This window comes from Eleginops maclovinus, chromosome 4, assembly GCF_036324505.1.
Source record: "Eleginops maclovinus isolate JMC-PN-2008 ecotype Puerto Natales chromosome 4, JC_Emac_rtc_rv5, whole genome shotgun sequence".
Taxonomy (NCBI): domain Eukaryota; kingdom Metazoa; phylum Chordata; class Actinopteri; order Perciformes; family Eleginopidae; genus Eleginops; species Eleginops maclovinus.
Window position 1 is genome coordinate 10,687,877 of NC_086352.1, and position 19,742 is coordinate 10,707,618.

The 19,742-nt window shown below is 39.6% G+C and overlaps 1 protein-coding gene across 1 annotated transcript in view; it reads right to left on the bottom strand.

The window, feature by feature from the left end:
- Positions 1-873: 873 nt before the first annotated feature.
- The window catches only part of LOC134863818 (protein unc-13 homolog C-like), a 93,587-nt gene continuing 74,718 nt past the window's right edge, over positions 874-19,742 (bottom strand). Inside the window, 10 exon segments of the mRNA XM_063882541.1 lie at positions 874-2,499; positions 4,046-4,115; positions 4,118-4,204; positions 5,900-5,992; positions 9,585-9,732; positions 13,061-13,141; positions 15,147-15,206; positions 15,731-15,854; positions 17,088-17,225; positions 17,839-17,927. Coding sequence (XP_063738611.1) covers positions 2,214-2,499; positions 4,046-4,115; positions 4,118-4,204; positions 5,900-5,992; positions 9,585-9,732; positions 13,061-13,141; positions 15,147-15,206; positions 15,731-15,854; positions 17,088-17,225; positions 17,839-17,927 — 1,176 coding nt within the window. The 3' untranslated portion in view covers positions 874-2,213.

Genomic DNA, 19,742 nt, shown 5'->3' on the forward strand with positions numbered 1-19,742 from the left:
GAGAAATGTTCATAAGGTTAAGAGAATCTTCAGCAGTATGTAAAGCCTTGGGAGTTTTGTAAAAAAACAAACTGTAATGGGAGCTACATTATGTGCAGGTGGATATTGTCTTGAGTGATGTCATATGAGGCAGTTTTGGTTGGATCAATCCGGGGGTGTGATATTATTCTCCTTGGTAGTCGGCTCTTCATCTCTTCTTGAGGCTAGCCACCTGAGGATCAATAAGCAACCATTAGCACAGAGATCAACCTCTCTGAACTGAAATGAAGGTGGGCCAGTTGCATTGTGGGTCTCATAAGATTAAGGTATTGATGAGGAAAATAAGCATGCAAAAAAATATATTTCTGATAGTGATGTGACCATCAGTAAATTGGTAAAATACTGTATAAGGAGTGATCACTTTGAGTGACAGGTGGGTGTTCTCACAGGTTGCAAGCTGCTAGCGAACATCTGCTCCACCTCTTTCATGGAGAGTTAGGCGCTGTTGGCACTATCACCCACTTTTAGCTTCAGAACGGCTCTTTTGAAGCCAAAGTGTCACAGATGTTTTATGACCTAGGAGCAAACAGATCTGCAAAACAGTGTAAATCCTTTTCTGAGTAAACACAGATTAAATACTAGCATCCGTTGGTTTTTGACTTGCTCCAAGACGGCCAGACCATATTTGTCATCCTGTAAACTGAAGCAATTTCCGACCGAACGTCATAGTGTCGCAACCAAGCTTTATCAAACTGCTCCCATTATTTTCTCCAGCTCCAATAACTCTACCTGACGCTGAAGCTTCCGTCATAAAAACCCCATGATGAACACACATGCTACATGTATGTGTCGAAGAGAGGCTTGCTACAACGATTGCTAAAAATGACCCAGATGTTTAAACACATTTGCACATACTTTATGCACATTGAAGAAAAGTAGACTTTTGTACAATATCTCACTAAATATATTTACATGACATACAATTCGCCATCAGTGCAATACATAGGAATGTTGCATATTTACCAAATGTTACTCTTTCCTTTATGAAGAAAAATAATTCCAATGACAGAAGCTGATATAACTAATTAAAAGTAACATGTGCAACTTTCATATTGGTTAACAGCTTCCCAGGAAATAAAAAAAATAAAATCTTATTACCACCCTATCAATAATCATATATTAAGCATTGAAAAAGTAATAGATCACATGTACATATTTATCTTCATACATGTAATGGATTGCTTTTGTACAAATATTATATATAACTTTGGCAGTTTATCAGGAACAAAGTTATCGGAAAAATATGAAACAATAATATCAAACTGTCAGTAATGTAATGTAAGCTTGCCTTCCAAAGCTCATGTTCACAGTGGTCATTCAGAAAGGCTGGAAGCTGATGGCCATAAACAAGGAACAAAAAGCCCAAAAAGAAAAAGGAAAACATTTCCATCCTTTCTGCTAAGACTGTTAGCACTGGAGGCTGTCGTCATTGTTGTCATGGTTATAAAATTACAAACACCTATGAAGGTTTACATAGCAGTCATCGCCATTTAAAAAAACATGGTCTATTTTCAGGTCGACTTAAAATACAAACAGTTTGAAGGCAAGGGGACAGGACCCTGCTCGGTGGTCACTGTGGAATCATGGGAGAGACATGACCGAGAAGAGGACATGCACAACAGTGCTGTGTGGAAGAACGTGAAGCCAAAAAACGAGGGTGCAAAATGAAAAGACTCTGCAACAATCAAAACGCCACACTGTCAGAAAATGACTTACACCGGACAAAATAATCGAGCAAATTTCAAACATACTAAGTTCACCATAATTCATATACGTTGGTTTTGTTCTTTTTTTCACTGGTTTGGCACTTTATTGGAACAAATTTCTGTTCAAAAAGACTAAATGTTGTACAAAAGGTATTTCATGTCTCGTTAACATAACTCGTAGAATATAGTACTTAATAGTAAGCATACGGTAAGTAAACACTTGTACATACTGTAGTTTTTAAAATGAACATTCCAACAGATGTTTTACGCACATGCACAAAAACAAACAAACACAACTCTCTCTCTCTGTCACTGTCTTGCTGCCTCGCCACATTTGGGCCTCCTGCGCTTCTCTTTGGACCTTCTCCAGCTTCTTTTCAGAAAGAACATCTGTTGCTACTCCCCTTTCTCTATTCATCTTCCACTTAAGACAACACAACTCTTTTAATACTGCGTTTTTGCTGCACATTATGACACTTCCTCCGCCGAGCGTGTGTCCGTCTTGAGACGCACAAACTCTTTGGCCACCTCGTCGTTGGTCCTTTGAGAGAGTATCCTCATGATGGTGAGGCCAGTTTCGTCCATGGAGATGCTCTTCACCAGGGGGTAATTTGCGGAGCAGCTGCCATTGTCCGCCAGCTCTTTGAGCTGAATCACCGTCATGCCGATGATGCGGTCCTCGCGAGCAAAGCAATAGTCCTTTACTGAGACGTGAAGCTCGTAGACCTCCGGACCATGTTCGTTACTGAGAACACTGTGGAGGAAGGACACGGAGAGATCAGAGAGGTGAGAAATATTATGTTCAGAATAAAAATCTGTACATTTTTTTACTTTAATGCAGTACTATATTACAGGATATAAAATGATTTAACCTGCGTGGATAATAGAAAGTTACCACATCAAACTGTCAAATAAGTTGATGAAATTAACATGACTTTTATGTAATGTTTTAAAGATCGATCAAATTAAATGAAAAGGCCAAAGTTTCACTCTGAATAATTGTACATGCACACGACCGATTGCTTTTGTTTACTGACATTTGGATTTCTTGGCAGCTTGATGTCAGTAAAAGTCTCTGGCTGGGTGACAACTACCCAGCTATAAAAACCTCCTTATAATGTGTGGCTGTGATGAGCCATTTCAATCATGCTTTGCAAGTTAAATGAATTCAAATGATTCTTTGTTGTAAACCATCATAAGGGTATTTCTGATATCCCAAACTATTTGTACGACTTTTCAACATTTGAATTACATGGCAAGAAGTGAATCCAAATGCAGACAGCACTGAGCCCGCACTGATCCGGAAGGTGTTGCTACTTCTCGCACTAAAATCATTTAAGCTGTGTGACTTTAGTTGGATGGGCTCTGAATGACAGTGGTAAAGAAGGGACAAGTCTAAAGATTGCTCAAACAGTCTCTTCCTTCAAGAGTTTCAATGCATCAAAAGATTGGGTAAAGCAGTTTCACTCCACTCACAACCTACAACTACTGGATGAACTTTTGGAGCTAGGTATTACAGGTATTATGGTATGTAGGTTGCTGGAGGCGAGACTTTCGTGTGCTGAAAGCATACTGAACACTTCTCTGAGGCTACTGCGACATGGTTATGGTGCAGGATGTCTCAGAAATGAAGACTTTTAGGTTGTATATAGGCAGGCAAATGCTACAAACTAATAATCAGGTTTAGGGAGTCACAGATTATTTGTAATTAGGATACAACCAAAAAGGGTCATTTTAGATGTATGAGATTACAGGTACATTTGTATATGTGGAGGTACTGCCACAATTTTCTTTTTGGTTTTCATTTTGGATACATTCATTTGTTGTTTTATTTTAAAAGCAGTGGGTGGACAACTGATTTAAACATCAATACTGTGTTAGCTTTTATTTTATTGTACTAAAACAGTATTTCTTTACACATACTATTCTGTAGGCCTATTCCATAATTTAAAAGGACACATTTTTCATACGAAATATCTTGGTTTCTTCTTTTCTAAGGTTACATTGTTCTGTTATGTTACATAATACACTTAAATAAAACATGGTTTTGATTGCATTGATATTGAAGTAATCCAAATGTAACGGAGAGTAATCAAGTTACTCTACATTCCTATTATATGCTGATACTTACATTACGTTACTGATAATATTTATTACATGTAACAAGTGATTGTAACAAAACACATTTGGAAAGTAACCCTCCCACCCCAGGTAATAATAATAGGTGCTTTTTAAAATACAATTAGCTTTGGTTCCTTTTTCCTCCCCCTCTGTAACAAATGCTTAGCCCGATTACTTACTATTGGAATGTTTCGTTGTACTTTGGTGACCAATTGTTATTCTTGGTCTTGGTGCTGAATTTGCGCTTCTGTCAGCCAGGTGCGGTCCCACGGCGTTGACCTCCACAAACGGCCGGAACATGGCGTTGGTCTGCCAGATGAGGTTGTTCACTGAGACCACTGAGAAACGCAGAAAATAGTTATCAGCAACAGATAAAGTTTAGGATAAAGCAAATCCCAGTCAAACATTACTGCTGATTATTACATGACTTAGTTGAATACTCGATTCTGATCAGTCGTTCAGAACATGTGACACGTTGTTAATCCAGTATTACAGACCGCTGTCAAGGACTTATTGACCGTTGTTAAGGAGGATCAAGAAAGAGAAAGGAAAAGATGTTAAAGCTCTGGACGTCAGATAAATCACCAGAAGAAGACAGACAGGAAGTAAACACTAACAGGAACACTCTATGGGCTCTGCAGGGTTTAAGGACTAGTTAGTGGATCACAAACTGTGAACAGACTTGAACAGTTACAGAAAAACCTCGATCAGTGCTGCCATAAAGTTGTTGTAGTTCCAGCCTTTGGTGCTCTGCTGAGTTTTTTTTTCTTCAATAAAATAATTTCATTTAATATTGGGAGTCGCGTCGTTAGTTTGTTTAGTATCTGGCCGTGTAATGAGCGGGATAATATGCAGGCTGATCAAGATCCCTCCGCTTTGCGTCGGGCTGCCTGATCAGCCTGTCGGGTGTTCTTTTCCCCATAATGACCGCCTCGCTGCACATTAACCCTTACTTAATTGTATTCATGGCCCCATTTTTGGAAGTGTCCTTATCCTTTTCACCAACATGTTTGTGTTTTTGTACAAAAAATGTCATATTCCGCTAAGATGCTTTCAGAGCAAGTACAAGACAATTTCATAGCAGAAACATTTCCCCTTTCTAGAATCTTTTTGGCAAACATCTTATGGTAAGATGTAAGTGTCTTTGAGTCAAACTGCAACAGTTTATATGCATGGTGGAAACATCTACCATGAAAGGCTGAGACACTAATACAGTTCTATTTTGGTCTGTTATGGTTGTCAAGGGAAAATAATACAGAAAAGCTAAAGTGCATGTTTTTATCCTGTCAAAATAGAAACATCCATTTATGATTGCCATAGTAACGTCGCTGGCAATCATGTTGTCATGTAACTGCTGTCTGCTGATTATAGCTGATTGCCAGCTGCAGTGCATATGGTGCTACTTCAGGAGGTGGAACAGGAATCATTGCAGTTGATGAGTCCGATCGTTGTAGGAAACATAGATCAGGAGGATGGGAATGTCGTGCAGGTTTTTGGTTGTAACAGCATTGATCTTCTGATGTCGCTAGGTGTCATTGGGATTCATAACTGCGAAAACGTTGTGCTAATCCATCATGTACATGTGGAGTTATTTGACTGGATAAATGAACACCTTGACAACCTAATTTTCTTGCTACCGTTAATGTCTTTGCATAATTCTGTCGCAATACATCCATAAGTTGTCGAGACATTTGATGAAAAGCTCAACATTTTAAACTGTTGGTGGTACTAGCGTTGCAGATAAAAACTCTTTTCCCTAGCTATAAATTATAAGGGGCTTGTTTCCTCAGTGACTAAAAGAATACAAAAATAGAGCTTTATAGTTAGCACGACACCAGCTGTGTCTTAGTGTTCTTATTTTCTGCTGTCAAAGCTGACTTTATAACAATGCTGCTTATCGTGGCGCAGCAGTCCCATTTTATAAATGAGATTACCACCATGAGTTTTCCATGGTGAGTCTTTAAACATGTGCAGGTGTTAATACATTTAAACAGGAATGTCAAAAAGCAGGTCTGAGTAAAGGTGATGCTCACCCTTCACGCTGACTTTGTGCTCTCCAGTGCCAGGGTGAGAGATGAGGGTCACTTGCATCGACACCTCCCCCACGGATCCGTTGGTTGACTGACCTGGACACACACCAGAACAACAACAGGAGAATTTAAAAGAGGCATAATAACAAATCTGAGAGAATGGAGGAGTGGCAGAGAGGGAGCCAGGGATAGAAATAGAGGGATCAGGTAACCAAAATAAAAGACAGAGTGAGAGGGATGGAGAGAGGATAAAAGCAAACAATCCAAAACTGTAGGTGCAGCTTTTTTCGTGGATGAGGTATCCAGGAATTGATCCACACAGCGGTGTATAAACACCTCCCTGTGTGTCAAAGCTGAAATACAAAACCCAGGGAAAAGGAAGGGGAGTAGACTTGGTTTCACCCCTATTAAAGTCCAGTAGCAAAACGAGCCAGTGTTTACTTTTGCTTGAGGCGGAACAAGTAAAACAACAAGGCTAAAAAAAACAAAACATGAAATAATCCGATTGGTTTGAAGGCCACGGAGGAGGCAGATGGTGTGAAGGGAAACACTCAAAAAATAATGCTCAGCTCAGTGAAATCATCAAACCGTCAAAGTCGACTAAACACAATAAAAACATTGGATTTGAGTAAATAAAACCAAAACAAAGTACGGTAAGGGAGAAGAGGAGGAAGGGTGGGAAGTGTAAAGGGGGAAATTCCCTTTTGCGCACCACACCTCGCACAATTACATCAGTATCAAAGGTTCAATCACACAGGGACATGTATCTGCCAGTAAACGATTAGATTTGATTTCTGAGGGTTTCCTGCCTTTGTGTTTCATCCAGGACAGACAGATATTGAACACTGGAAGGTGTGCTGATGTGGTTGATTAAAGAGCATGATCCAATATCTTATCAGTATGTGCCGAACATGCAGGGACATTTATAGAGGGTAATGAAGAAACAAATCTCCTGATTTATTGTAATGAGGCCCTGAAAGGCTGGACGGAAGAAAAACATTGCTGCTGCACAATTAAGCCCTGGACTTTTGGGAAATTAACCGAGCAATGCCAATGCACATTTACTTCAGCTGCAATGGTTGAAATAGTTTCAAATAAATAGACGTTGTATGTTTTCCAGGACACAGCAGTTATGCCATTATCAATTGATAAACAGACACAGCAAACTGGAATGGGGAGTTAAAAGGGAAAGAGAGCTGATTGAGAATAAGAAGAATGGCACATAAGGTAGATAATGGGGAATAAAAGCAGATAAATCTGTGATGGCAGTGAAGAGGGTCAGCAGATAAAGTGAGGAAAAAGCTAACAAAAGGACAGAGTACTAACTGATAAGAGAGGTGAGTTGTAGACATTAATTGTTTCAGAGTTGCGGTTAAATTGATTTAAATATATGCCCTTTACTGTCTAGATGCAAATAACCTAGATGTTAGCCTGAATGCACAGAAACTGAGATACCAAAAGAAGATTCCTTCATAAGCAGAAAGATATCAAACACTAATGAATTTCCTGTACACTTCAAGACCATCTATAGGGCATTGTAAACGCATTCATAGTGAATTATCTTGCGTTCCTAATGCTTTATGACTACACTAATTATTATGCATTTCGAGCCATAAGGAGGCTGCCGTGATTTATGTAAATGCATAAAAAGCATTACACTTTAATTACCACCAACAATAAAAAGTCATGATAAGCATGCATTATTAAAGATGCCTCAATATGTATTCATTAGCAAACTGAGTCCTTACTTCAGCTTGTTGAGGTGGAAATAGGTCAGTTAAATGTGGCATTATGAATTTTAAGCCCCATCAGTAAATCTCTAGTTTGTAGCTAGTCAAAAGGATCTATACGATTCTTATTATCAGCTACAACAGTGAGGCTGGTGTGTGTGTGTGTGTGTGTGTGTGTGTGTGTGTGTGTGTGTGTGTGTGTGTGTGTGTGTGTGTGTGTGTGTGTGTGTGTGTGTGTGTGTGTGTGTGTGTGTGTGTGTGTGTGTGTGTGTAATGACACCTGCTGCACCTTGAGAACCTTCCAATGAGGAAGTTTTTTCGCTAATTATTCAGGTGTTTCGTCTGTCTGTCTGTCTGTCTGTCTGTCTGACCACATAAGGCAACAATGGTGCAAAATGCACTTACGAAAGCACACAGGTGTGCAGTTCACATCAAAGTAAAGGTCAAGTTAAAAATGGGATTGATGCAATCAAGGGGCGCATGAATAAGGGAGGTAGGAACAAAAGAAGCGGCCATTTTACCCCCTGGTCAGGTTTAAAGTCACGGCAGGTGTGATCAGACTTCAAAGTGTTCTCTAGAGCAACATGAGTCACAGCTTTAATGTTTTATGACTAACTATAGTGCATTGAAAATGATAATGCATGTTATGAAGCATTATAAATGCCCTCTTTATGAACTATAAGTGCATTCTATGATGTGTTTTTTTATAGAAAGTGTTACCTAAAGATGTGTTATTATAACTGTCCAGTGATGTAGCTTCGAATAGCTATGAGGCTTCAGTGCACACGCTAACAAACAGGAAGACGGGAATAGACGAGTGTATGGTTTAAATGTGTCAGAGCACAGGGGTTGGTGATTAATGAAACGGTGACCACTGTGCTTCATCACATCCCCACACTGTTTACTGTCCTAATGCACATCTACCACCTCACTAGCTCCACTTATAGGCTGCAAGACACTGAGAGAATGGATTCCTCTAGGTCCTGCTTCCTGCCTGACTAGGTTCCTCCCATTGCCATCTTGTTTCCTGCTGCCTTCCTATGCAGCGTTCTGCAAGACTGAGCTCACTGAGGCAGCCGGGAGCTTAAAGCTTCAACGCCCCAATGGGCAGAATTCCCTCTCGAATCTCTCTGGACACCTTGTTAGAGACGGAGGAAAAATGTTCCATATAGAGATGGATGGATGTGATAGCAACAGATAAAGCGGGTCTGTGATGATAGACAGAATGAGCGCAAATGGGAATTTATACATTTATACTTCAGATGTACGCTATACATTTGTCATGACTGGGTTTTTACGTGTTTCTAAAAAGGACGAGAGAAATAGAGCATGGAAATCTTCCAGCCCGATCAGGCTATGGGGTGAAGTGGCCACTGGGAACTTTGCTTATTTATATTTATTTATTTCTGGTAAATGAAATAAAGGATTTAAACATTAGAGGGACTAAATGCAATTACTGCGATTTCCGTCGCAACCAAAGACACCGAGAGATCCTCAGAGCACAAAGGCTGTTGTGGAGAGGAAGCAAAGACTGATGGGAAAACAGAAATATACAAAGCTTAAAAGAAGCCAGGACTGGAGTCATTACTTTAATCACTTCTAACGACCGATAGAAGCAGCTGCTGATTTGGTGGTAGTAAAGCTTTTCTCCTATATCACCTGAAAGATACTGTTACAGAAGTGAATGGCTGCAACAACAGCAACCACATACATGGTGATCACTAATAGAGTTAATCAGTTGGAATATGTTTACTCTTAGTGTCTGACAAAAGTGCTGTGACACAAACGTTTCCACAATGTTTGCTATAAGCATGGTTCAGCATCACTAGATCTTGCTGAAATGTTGTGCCTCTATAGCACACAACACAGCCCCAACCTTAAAGTTGTTTTCATAATTAGAATTCTGAGGTAGAGCCACTCCCTGACGTAATTGAATCCAACCTTGGCTCGCTCATTACCTTGAGAGGTTTGGGTGCATATATATTTCTTGATCAAGGCATCTGTAGGTTGAGTGTAAAGGCTGAGAGCATATTTGAGGGACTTCATATCAGGGCTCTTTTCCAGGAAGGTTTTCTTCAGCCCGTTTCCTCCAGCATGGAAGTATTGCTGTAAAAAACACACAGGACAGAACAGATTTAAACTTTTTCTTGAGGTGAACAGAAACTTTGAAACAGCATTGAACGTGATGCAAACTCTTTTTTAGTTCACACAAGACAGGACACATTCGGCTGAGGGAAAAGCCCATTATTATGTGGACAGTGTGCATTTCACAAAGAGGTGAAAACACTTTAACAGGCCAGACAAGAGAAAACAGTAATTGCCTCTTTTTGGAGCTAATTACCATGCATTTAAATCTGAAACCCATGCTTGGTTGGTTAATGCACATTTGTGCTGATAAGCGAGGACAGACGGGGCTTTGCTGTCTCTTCCAACACTGTCACCACTCATGTGGAGGATTGGAGGGTGACCAAGGACAGATCTTATTAAAAAAGGAGGTGTTGCTGAAAAGTGAAGATGAGTTCTCGCAGTGACTGTCTCAACCCTGTGTTTCCTTTATTGTTTTGTCCTTCGCTAGCTCTCCTCTGTAACACATGATCATCAGAGGAACAAAGGTTTATTTATCAGGCAAGTTTGCAGAGTTGGTGTAGGGTCTGTTGTCGTGATCAAAGTCCAAAAAGGACATATGTCTCATAACCTCTAAGGAACTGGACACAATTTAAAATACAGTAGACAGAGATTGCATTTAGCTGCCAGGTGACATTTGAGCCACATCATTTTCCTCCCACACAGAATGACGCTCCCGACGGGGGCTGGTTGGTAATTGTTTTTTGACTGGGGTCTGTACTTTGAACTGACTCAGCACAGTATGAGGCACTGTTTTTCTCCTCACTAATAACTCATGAGTCACACAATTTGTCTGGCATTTGCCATTTGTGGATGATGCATCAGCTGGCGTGCAGGGGGTGAGACTTGGGAGGAGTTTACCCAGAGAAAGACACACAAACACACAATCAATTATACAGTATATTGCGCAACATATTCATAAATATAGCCCACAGCGAGCAAACATATTTCATCAAAAGTGTATACTTTCTTTGACAAACTGAAACAAGGCCAGGCTTACAGTCAGTAATGATGCAGCTGCAGCTTTTGTAGAAACGTTTTATAATAAGGGTACATGCTGCAGTTGTACATAGGCATTGTGGGTAGTTGGAGTACACAAGTATAATTCAAAGATTAAGATTTACTGAAATGTCCTTTCAACAAAGGTCATAATATCTGCACTGTGTCCTAACCCTCCATATAACTATAAAACAATTCATTTCCATTTAATCTAAGCAGCTTTTATCGTCAATTTTCAAAGAAGGATACATTAAACTGACTACAACATAGGAAAATGCATATTTATTAACCTTTAATTAAATTAGTTCTAGCAGAAGTAACGTTTATGAAAAATCTATGCTAAAAGGTATTCAAAATAAAATACAAATCCCAAATAAATACTACTCTACATAAGAAAACAGGCATTTTAAAAACTGGTTGTTAGGGTTATTTAACACATTTGTTTTTGAAGAAAATAGAAGAGAATGTTGCGTCCACGACCACAACGTAATCTATCTAGAACAACAAAGCTGGATTTGGTGAGAAAACAAAAGCTGCATTTCTTCACTCACAGGTCCGAGTTAATAGAAGGCAACAAATGGTGCATTATTGGGAATCAGTTCAATAGAGTGCATGCCATCTGCCAACAGGTCTTTGGGGCAGTGCATCAACCCATTATCCCACCCATTAGTTTCCGCAGGTTCAAAGTTCAGTCCAGAAAAAATATTGCCAGTTAGATAATCACTAAATGCACTTCAAATATTCTGTAGAAATATATGAATGCAGTACTGGGGCTCAAACACAGTACTTTGGCTTGGAAGCCTTTGGGCTTTGGGTAACATCAGACCTAATGCTAGTAGTTAATCATCGTGACTGTATCTGTGCTAGTCAATATGTACAGTACATTAAGTTCCTTTCAAACACATCTCTTAGTTTATTATCTCAGAATAAGAATATATTTATTGTAATTATTAGGTACAACAAAATGTAGCTTGCCTCTCTCAAGTAAAAGGAGTAGGAACAAATAAATACCAGCAGTGATAACAACAATAGTAGCATCAAGAGGAGGCATTAGGTATATCACATTAAATGTTCATCTTTACAGATTGAACCAAGCTACACCATTTACATAATAATAATAAATAAATGGTCAAATCTATGTTTATATTAATTTGTGCTTGCGTCCTTTGAGGGGTGGAGGTGTGTGTCACAGTCCGTGGTGTCTATGTGTGTGTATTAATAGTCATCATAATGGGTTCTGTGGTTGAGCGCAGCCCCGGCAAAGTAGGTTTTCTTAAGTTTGTTCTTTTGTAGATCCAAAGTTCCAATCCGTTGTCCTGCAGTATGTAAAATGTGATGCAGGTAACCCTACATAAACATCGAGATCATCTATCTTTAATCGCTAACTCTCCTAAGGCATTACTGATCTGCGCTAATTGACTTATCTCAATGGAGAACTGATTAAGACAAAATGCAGTGACATGATTGATCAAAACCTGCAGGTAGTTTCCTTGGAGACGGCAGAATCAATTAGATTTCTCTGCACTTTATGATGCTGTGTTCCCCAAGTGGCCCCTTCACCATAACTCTTTTCTTATCCCTGCAGAACTGAGGCTTGGTCTGGAAATGGACTCACAACCTCTTTACAACAAACAGTCGTATGGCAGTAAATTAACAGCGCTGCATTTCAAACCTTATTTTGCTGAGAAGCTTCGGGCTTCTTTCCATATTTCTGGATATTAATTACTTCTCTCAAATTGATCCAGACTAAGCAGTGTGTCACTATATTTTTAAGCAAGCACTTTTATTTGGACGCATCATCTGTTTGCAGCTACGTTGAGTTCACGCAGTCAGAAGCACAGAGGAAGAGCAACGTTGAGGAAGAGCAAATTGCAAAAAAGACACTTTTTTGCAATTTGTGAGAAGACATCAATTAAACATTCACGCACATCATCCCACTTCCTGTTTATTAAATGAAACTTTTGCATGTTTCAATCTGTACATTACTAGTCTAACAGTCCAGCATTTACCAAATGCCTATATTTTCTTTATGCCTTAACCAGTATATGTAAAACATCAGACAGAGGAAGAAAGGAAAGAAGAAGGGAGGGTCATTACATCTCTGCCCAGTCTGTCCCCAGCTCATGACATGAGCAACGGCCTCGCAATTTTCCGTGTCTTTGATTTACACAATTCTCATTAAAGGCCATTTGCATTTCTCTGTTCTGCTATGCTTTATGTGCCTCGTCTATCTTTTTTAAAGGTCAAGCTTAGCCACCCAGGTGTCTATTCCCTGTACAGCCAACAGTGTAATAAAAGTCATAAAACTCACCTTGATGGTGGGAAGTACGAGGTCCATGGCTGCACACTGTCGTGGAGTCAGACTTCTGGCTTCCTCTCGGGTTACATGCTCCTGCAGGGACGAACAAGAGTCACGTTCAAACGCTTTAAATTTTAAGATGTTTCTCCAGTTTAATGTGTACGACCTTAGGTGAACCATGGCACTTCAGGAGGAGCAGTTAGTTACCTTTCATAAATCAGCACCAATTGCAGTCATTTAAAAACCCCTGTGATACAGCAAGACTCACAGAGGTTTAACAAATCTAGTTAAATCAAGAAAAATGTCTTTCTTTTTTGTAATTGTAGTTTCCCTAATTTGTGAATTTATTACAGCAAATAACTTCTGTCTCTGCCTTATTTCCCAGGTGTTTTCCTTATGGGCAGAGAGAGAATAGCATTACTGCTTTATGAAAAGGGTCTTTGAAGAAACTAAATCACAGATGCAAACACTGCTACTTTATTCCTAACTTACTCACTTTCACGCATCTGGTCCCTAGCGTGTCTTAGTGCTAGTTGCTAAGAATGAACCAGCATTAACTATTCTACTAGAAGTGTGTACAATGTGCAGCACTGTGAAATTACACCACGGATTCTTTAAGTTACAGGCTCCAGTCTTCTGTATTCATATCAAGTTGTTTTCTTTTGCTTTTTTCTACAATATTCCGCAACAAAACTAATGCATTAATAATGTAGTTGTCGGTTTTGGTGCCAGAATTAAACTGGGCACACTTGATTTTGTATTGACTCAGTTCCAGTAATCTCCCCATCCTGTGAAAACAATGTAGTGGTGAGTCCCAAAATAACTGAAGGCCGCAGGCAGGAAGAAAATAGTTATCCCTAATGAAAACGCCATGATGCAGATGTATACATGCATGCACGTACGTAGCATATGCTAAGGCAGATAAGTGCAGCCCAGAAATGAACATGGGATTCGTGAAGCCCAACGGACATGATTGTGAAAATAGCCCTGCAAAACATTGTTGTTTGCTTCAGACAAACGACATATCAGCCCGATTAACTCTGCTGCAAATCCCCACCATTACATGACTCAGAGGTCAGAGCACTTGAATAGTAAATGAAATGAAAGGAAATTACGTATTCATGTTTCTATGTCGGTGTAACCCCTGTGGTACATGAGGTTACACACACATGCATTAATAATACAATATAGTATAATACAGTTGAGTAAATGGGGATGTAACTACACATTTGAAACAAACACTGCAAGAAACAAAACACAAATGTATACTGGAATACATCGAATCTAAAAAAGTTAAGTAAGGTGAAGATTATAAAGTCATAATCAGAAATAATAAGCTTTGGGAAAGAGACTGAAACAACCATCTGTGTGATGACGAACTGTAGCCAGAAGTTCCCTCATAGGACATTTTACACACAACACCAACATCAGAACAAACACAACAACAGGTACACACACACACACACACACACACACACACACATAAAAGTACATAGACAAATATTCACTTTGCATCCCCCATTTGAATCTGAACTAAAATTCCTCTCAGAGGTATTGTCATAGCGCTATTAGTGAAACCACAGTGTAGCCGCTGATCCGAGTCAATGCCTCAATACACAGCGCTCCAGGGATTACACATCCTCCGGTCACATGCACAATTAGATACCGGGCTGGCTAGTGTTGCACTGAGTTACACTTTATAATGGAAAAGCCTACAGTAGCTTACATAATAATGCCTCCAAATGACATAATCCATCTATTCAAATGTGTAAAAGAAGTAAATCCATATGCATGAATAAATAGAGCTGCTAGCTGATCATTTTATTCCAATTGAGTAATTTTAATTGATGGTGTCAGGATGATGACTGGAAGTTATCAGGATGTGATCGATGCTGATATTAACTTACATTTGTGCCATCACAAAGGCATTGAGTCGATGTGAAGCTGTATTATCTAATAATTCATCTCATATGGAGTTTACAATATAGTTCATCATGTTCAGCTAAATTAGAGATTTCATGGTTTACTGAGATGACAACGAGTGGGTTTAGCTTAGCTATGATTAGAAAAATCCGCCTTGGGTTTCTCCAACAATTACCTTCAGTTTGGACAGCTGTCCTAAGTCCTTGGCAGCGTTGAAGATCATCTGAGCTCCTTGCTGTTGGGCAGACAGATATTTATATCATTACACAAGGAAGAAAAAACTGAAAACACTCAATAGATTAATTTTGAAATGACTGAATTAATTAGGACTATAAAATATAAAGCAAGTGAAGATGAAAGGTTACATTTCTCAACATGCAGTTATTACTGTTATGTGTTTTAATTTGATTTTGGAAACTCCAAGAGATGATAATGTTTGAAAACTGCCGGACATGATTGGGTTAAACTGCACTTTGATATTTACATCAATGACAACAACAAAAACAGTGAATGCGGTTTTCCAAAATGAAAAAATGTCAACAGGGCTCTAAGAGAAGGATTAACAATTCTCTCCACGTGTGTGAAGATTTAGAGATGCCATGTTGTTTCATCTCCTGTACAGTAATTTGTGAGGGGGAGCTGAACAGATGGAGGAAATCGAAAAAGACACAGGTGGATGAGAGGAGGGAGGTGGAGTGCAAGCTGAGGGATGGACATATAACAGAGAAGCCAAGGAGACAGATAATTGATCCAACTCACGCTCTGGTCATTCAGAGGAGGCAGAACTATTGTTCTCTCGATGGTGTTCAGCACGATTTTCCAAAGCTCTTTGAGGACTCGTTTCAGCACAGTCTTTTCACAGATCTTGGCAAACAACATCAAACTGCGGAGCAGAAAAAGAAGGCCATTGGTTAGGTCAACACTCCGAGCATGTGTCTCAAACTGAGCCGGCATGAGTGAAGGCTCCAACAAGTGATGACGCACGTTTAAATAATGCGATTAAATAAAAAGAAAACACCTTTGATTCATGGAATAAATGCAGCTGCTATGTGCTTTAATCCCACCCCATTGTGCAAGAAGTGTCTAAGAGACAGGAGGAAGGATTTGGCATTTCCATATCATTAAGAGGATTCCCTGTAATACCCTATTGGCCTCAATGTTGCTATGACAAATGGTGGAGAGAGATTCCTAGAGCTCAGCTAAACCATATTATCACTTCGGCTCTTTCAAGAACGACACAGAATAAATACAGTTCAAAGGTTGAACTAATAGACATTCACAGATAATGCAAGTCTCTGCTTTTATTTCTGAAAACAGACGTCAATGGTAATAATTATATGCTGTTTTATTCATTTTATTAGGAGTTTTATTCACAATCTATCCATCAGCATATCAAAATGTTCTTGATACTGAATTAAGGGCATATCAATGATTCAGGAATTGCCTACACTTGCTTACAACCTACAGCTACCTATGCTAACATCCGAAATATTTGAAACAAAGGCAATCTGAGAGGGAGCCAAGCGTAGCCTTAACACTTGTCCGACAATTACGCGGATCAGGATGCATTAGTCATTGTTCGTCCCATGCCAATTAATAATGTAGAAAGACATTCTCGGTTTGTATACTTCATTATTTTTTGCATAGAATGTATTCCAATTAAACTTTAAGACCATCCAGTTTGAGTAAGGGGTCGGGATGTAGGATATGCCTGTCTTTTACCATAGTTGATATAACAAGCAGCAGGAAAGTTGTGAGTGCAAAGACAATAACAGGGGTTTACAATAGTAAAGTGGTAACATTGATAAAACTATTATTATAAAATATATAGAATGTACTTCAGCTAAGACAGCTGTTGTTAACCCACTGGCCACGTTATTTTCAAAGGTTTGTGCAACACCATGCACCCTTCTTCATGTCCTTTATCCTTGTTTTCACACATCTTACATTTCACCAGGTGAAGAATAATTCAACATCACTTCAAGGTCCTATTAACTGAATAAATGACTTTCAATTGTTTTGCAAAAGAGGGTTGCACAGACTTAAAGAGAAATGTACAAAACAGCCAAATGTAAGAGGTAGATCTCTGACCTTATACAATATAGTATATACTCACTTTTTATCCAGGAGGTCCATAAGAGGCCGGAGGACGGTCTCTGCATCCATGGCAGCGTTGCTCCCTTTGGCCGGCCCTTTCATCTGAACTAGCTCCTGGTTCATCTGCTTCACACAGTCCTCAATGACACCTTTGAAACTGTGGGGTGGGAAAAAAAACCATCCCTGAAATCTTTTTCTACTGGTTTAATATTAAACATGGCAGCAGTAGAAGTTCTTTCCAGAGTTTGGACTTCTGAACTGTACTACTTTTTAAGGATGTTAAAGAGGTCCAAATGTCATGTGTCTTTGTATGTTATTGCGTTTACATGCATTTATGATTATGTGTGGTGCAGAATGTGTGAATGAGTATACAGCATATACTGTAAATGTGTACACAATACATACAATGTGTTTCTACGTCTGTGTGTGTGTGTTTGAGATGTTCTGTTTTAAGAGTTATTGTTTTAACTTATGCTTAATGTATCAGCTTTTATTGTCTTGAAAAGCACTTTGTAACATCTGTTTCAGATATCCATTCATTTTTTATTATTATAGAGCACCTTTAAGGAGGTGATAACTCATTCTTGTTGGTCCTAACAAATTATTGAAAAGGTGTCAGAAGCACAGGATGTCCTTTGTACAAGATGAAATGCTTCTCAATTTTGGTGCACAGCAAGAGTTCAAGGCAATTATATTCATTGCCTATATCTAAGCAGTCGTGTAGTCGAACACACACCCACACACAGATGTTGAATCGCATTAATGCTCACCTGGAGCCAAACACTCCGCTGAGCTCATCCAGCACCGTGTTGAGTTTATTCTGCAGTTCCTTCAGCAAATCACTGGCCTCTGCATCCAGCTGTCAAGAAAGAAGGACAGTTACTACATCATTACACTTCATACACTAGCTCACGCTGACTAGAGCTCTGAATCTCTGCCTCAAATGCGGTGGGGGTGCCGGGTGTTAAGGGGAGAGCCGACAGCCACAGAGGAGAGGTAACCTGCCTCGCTGGTGGCCTCCCTCTCATTCTGCCTGCCATCTGTGCCGAGCGATGCCCTGAATACAAATGGACGGCTCACCTCCGAGCGCTGCAATGATGGCTGCTTGCAGAGTCATAAGACATGATGTCAGCAAAAAGGCAGCCAGCTAGTGGTCTCTCAAAAGGGAATATTTTTGTGCACTACTACACAAGTTACAGTAGAGAAAGTATGCTGGTAGGCACCCTGGACACTGTAACATCTTAGTCATATTAAGCTGCTAAATAAACATAAATCCTTGTATCTGCAGATGTTCTGATACAGAAATCCTCTGACTGACCTTTTATGTTCAGGAAAGAAATTGTTCTCAATAAATTCTGGTGCGTGCAACCTTCTAATTGGTTTATTGTTTAGGAATGTTAGTGTTTAATATTAATATCTTTAGATTGTGCTACAAGCATCTCATCCAATAAAATGTGGCTTAACATTATTAACCATGCATTTATCACAGTATGATATACATAATGATCGGACATGACCTTGCAATGAACAATTGTCAATACCAACTTACACAAATACACTAAAATGTATTAACAGCATGTATGTGTCCATGCATGGCATATGTTGGGTTTCTGCAGCACTATCTATGCATGTGGATGTGATGGATGTGCAAATGTTTCAGTACTGCTGTGGTTTTGGGCATTTTCTGAGAGAATGCATGAGTGGAGATCCACCATTTGTGCTGTGTGTTGAGTGCAGTTGTGTGCGAGTAAGTAACTGCATGAATGAGTGCTTCTGTTCCTGTTCCTATCATGGCTTATGAATTACGTTCACCATGACCAAATGTCCAAACATTGCGCTGAGGCTCAGTGCCTGGGATGGATGTGCGAGGCACTGCACCACATGCATGACAGATCGCCGTATAGGAACCGATCAGCTTAGCCATGGATCCGCTCACCTCGCACGTTATAGTGGCGGAAGGCTCAGCTGGGAAACTGATGTGTAAACTAAAACTTTTATAGATATTGTTATTCTGCAGACATGCGCTCTCTAAAGCACAAACAGATTTATATCTGTGTTCGCATTTGCACCGATGTCACCTCAGTGAAGAAAATCTCAGCATGCAAGATTTTCCTGTCACAGAGAAAATTGACCATGTAGGTTGTGACTGTGATTTTACGCTTTGAGTTACGAATAACATCTTTTCAGGTGATAGCCAAACATACTGTGGGCCTAGCTCTTTTATCAGTTCCTCTTGGTCTGCGGAAAGTTTTAGACTGCACTATAATCTGTGGCCTGGCAGTCTCTGAAACTATGATATTTTCCCCCATGAACACTGTGTGATTGTCACTGTCTTAATGGGCATGCTGCTACAGGAAATCCAGTCTGCTCTTGGATAAATCAGGGCACCTGTCAGCTACTGAGAGGAAACATTCTGTACTGACAGGGTGATTCCTGGTGCTCCAATCAAATGTCCACCTGAAGTCTGCAATCCTCTCTGAAATGCCTTCATTTAAAGTTATTCTGACTTGCCAAGTAAGGCATTTTGCAGTATGAAAAAATTCAAATCTTCTAAAATGTCATATTCAGGGTCTTGGATAAGCTTTACAATGGGATATAATGTTGAGAATAATGTCATTATTGCTATTTACATTAAGGTATATTGATTGAAAAGGCCCATTGTCTAAGGTATCTG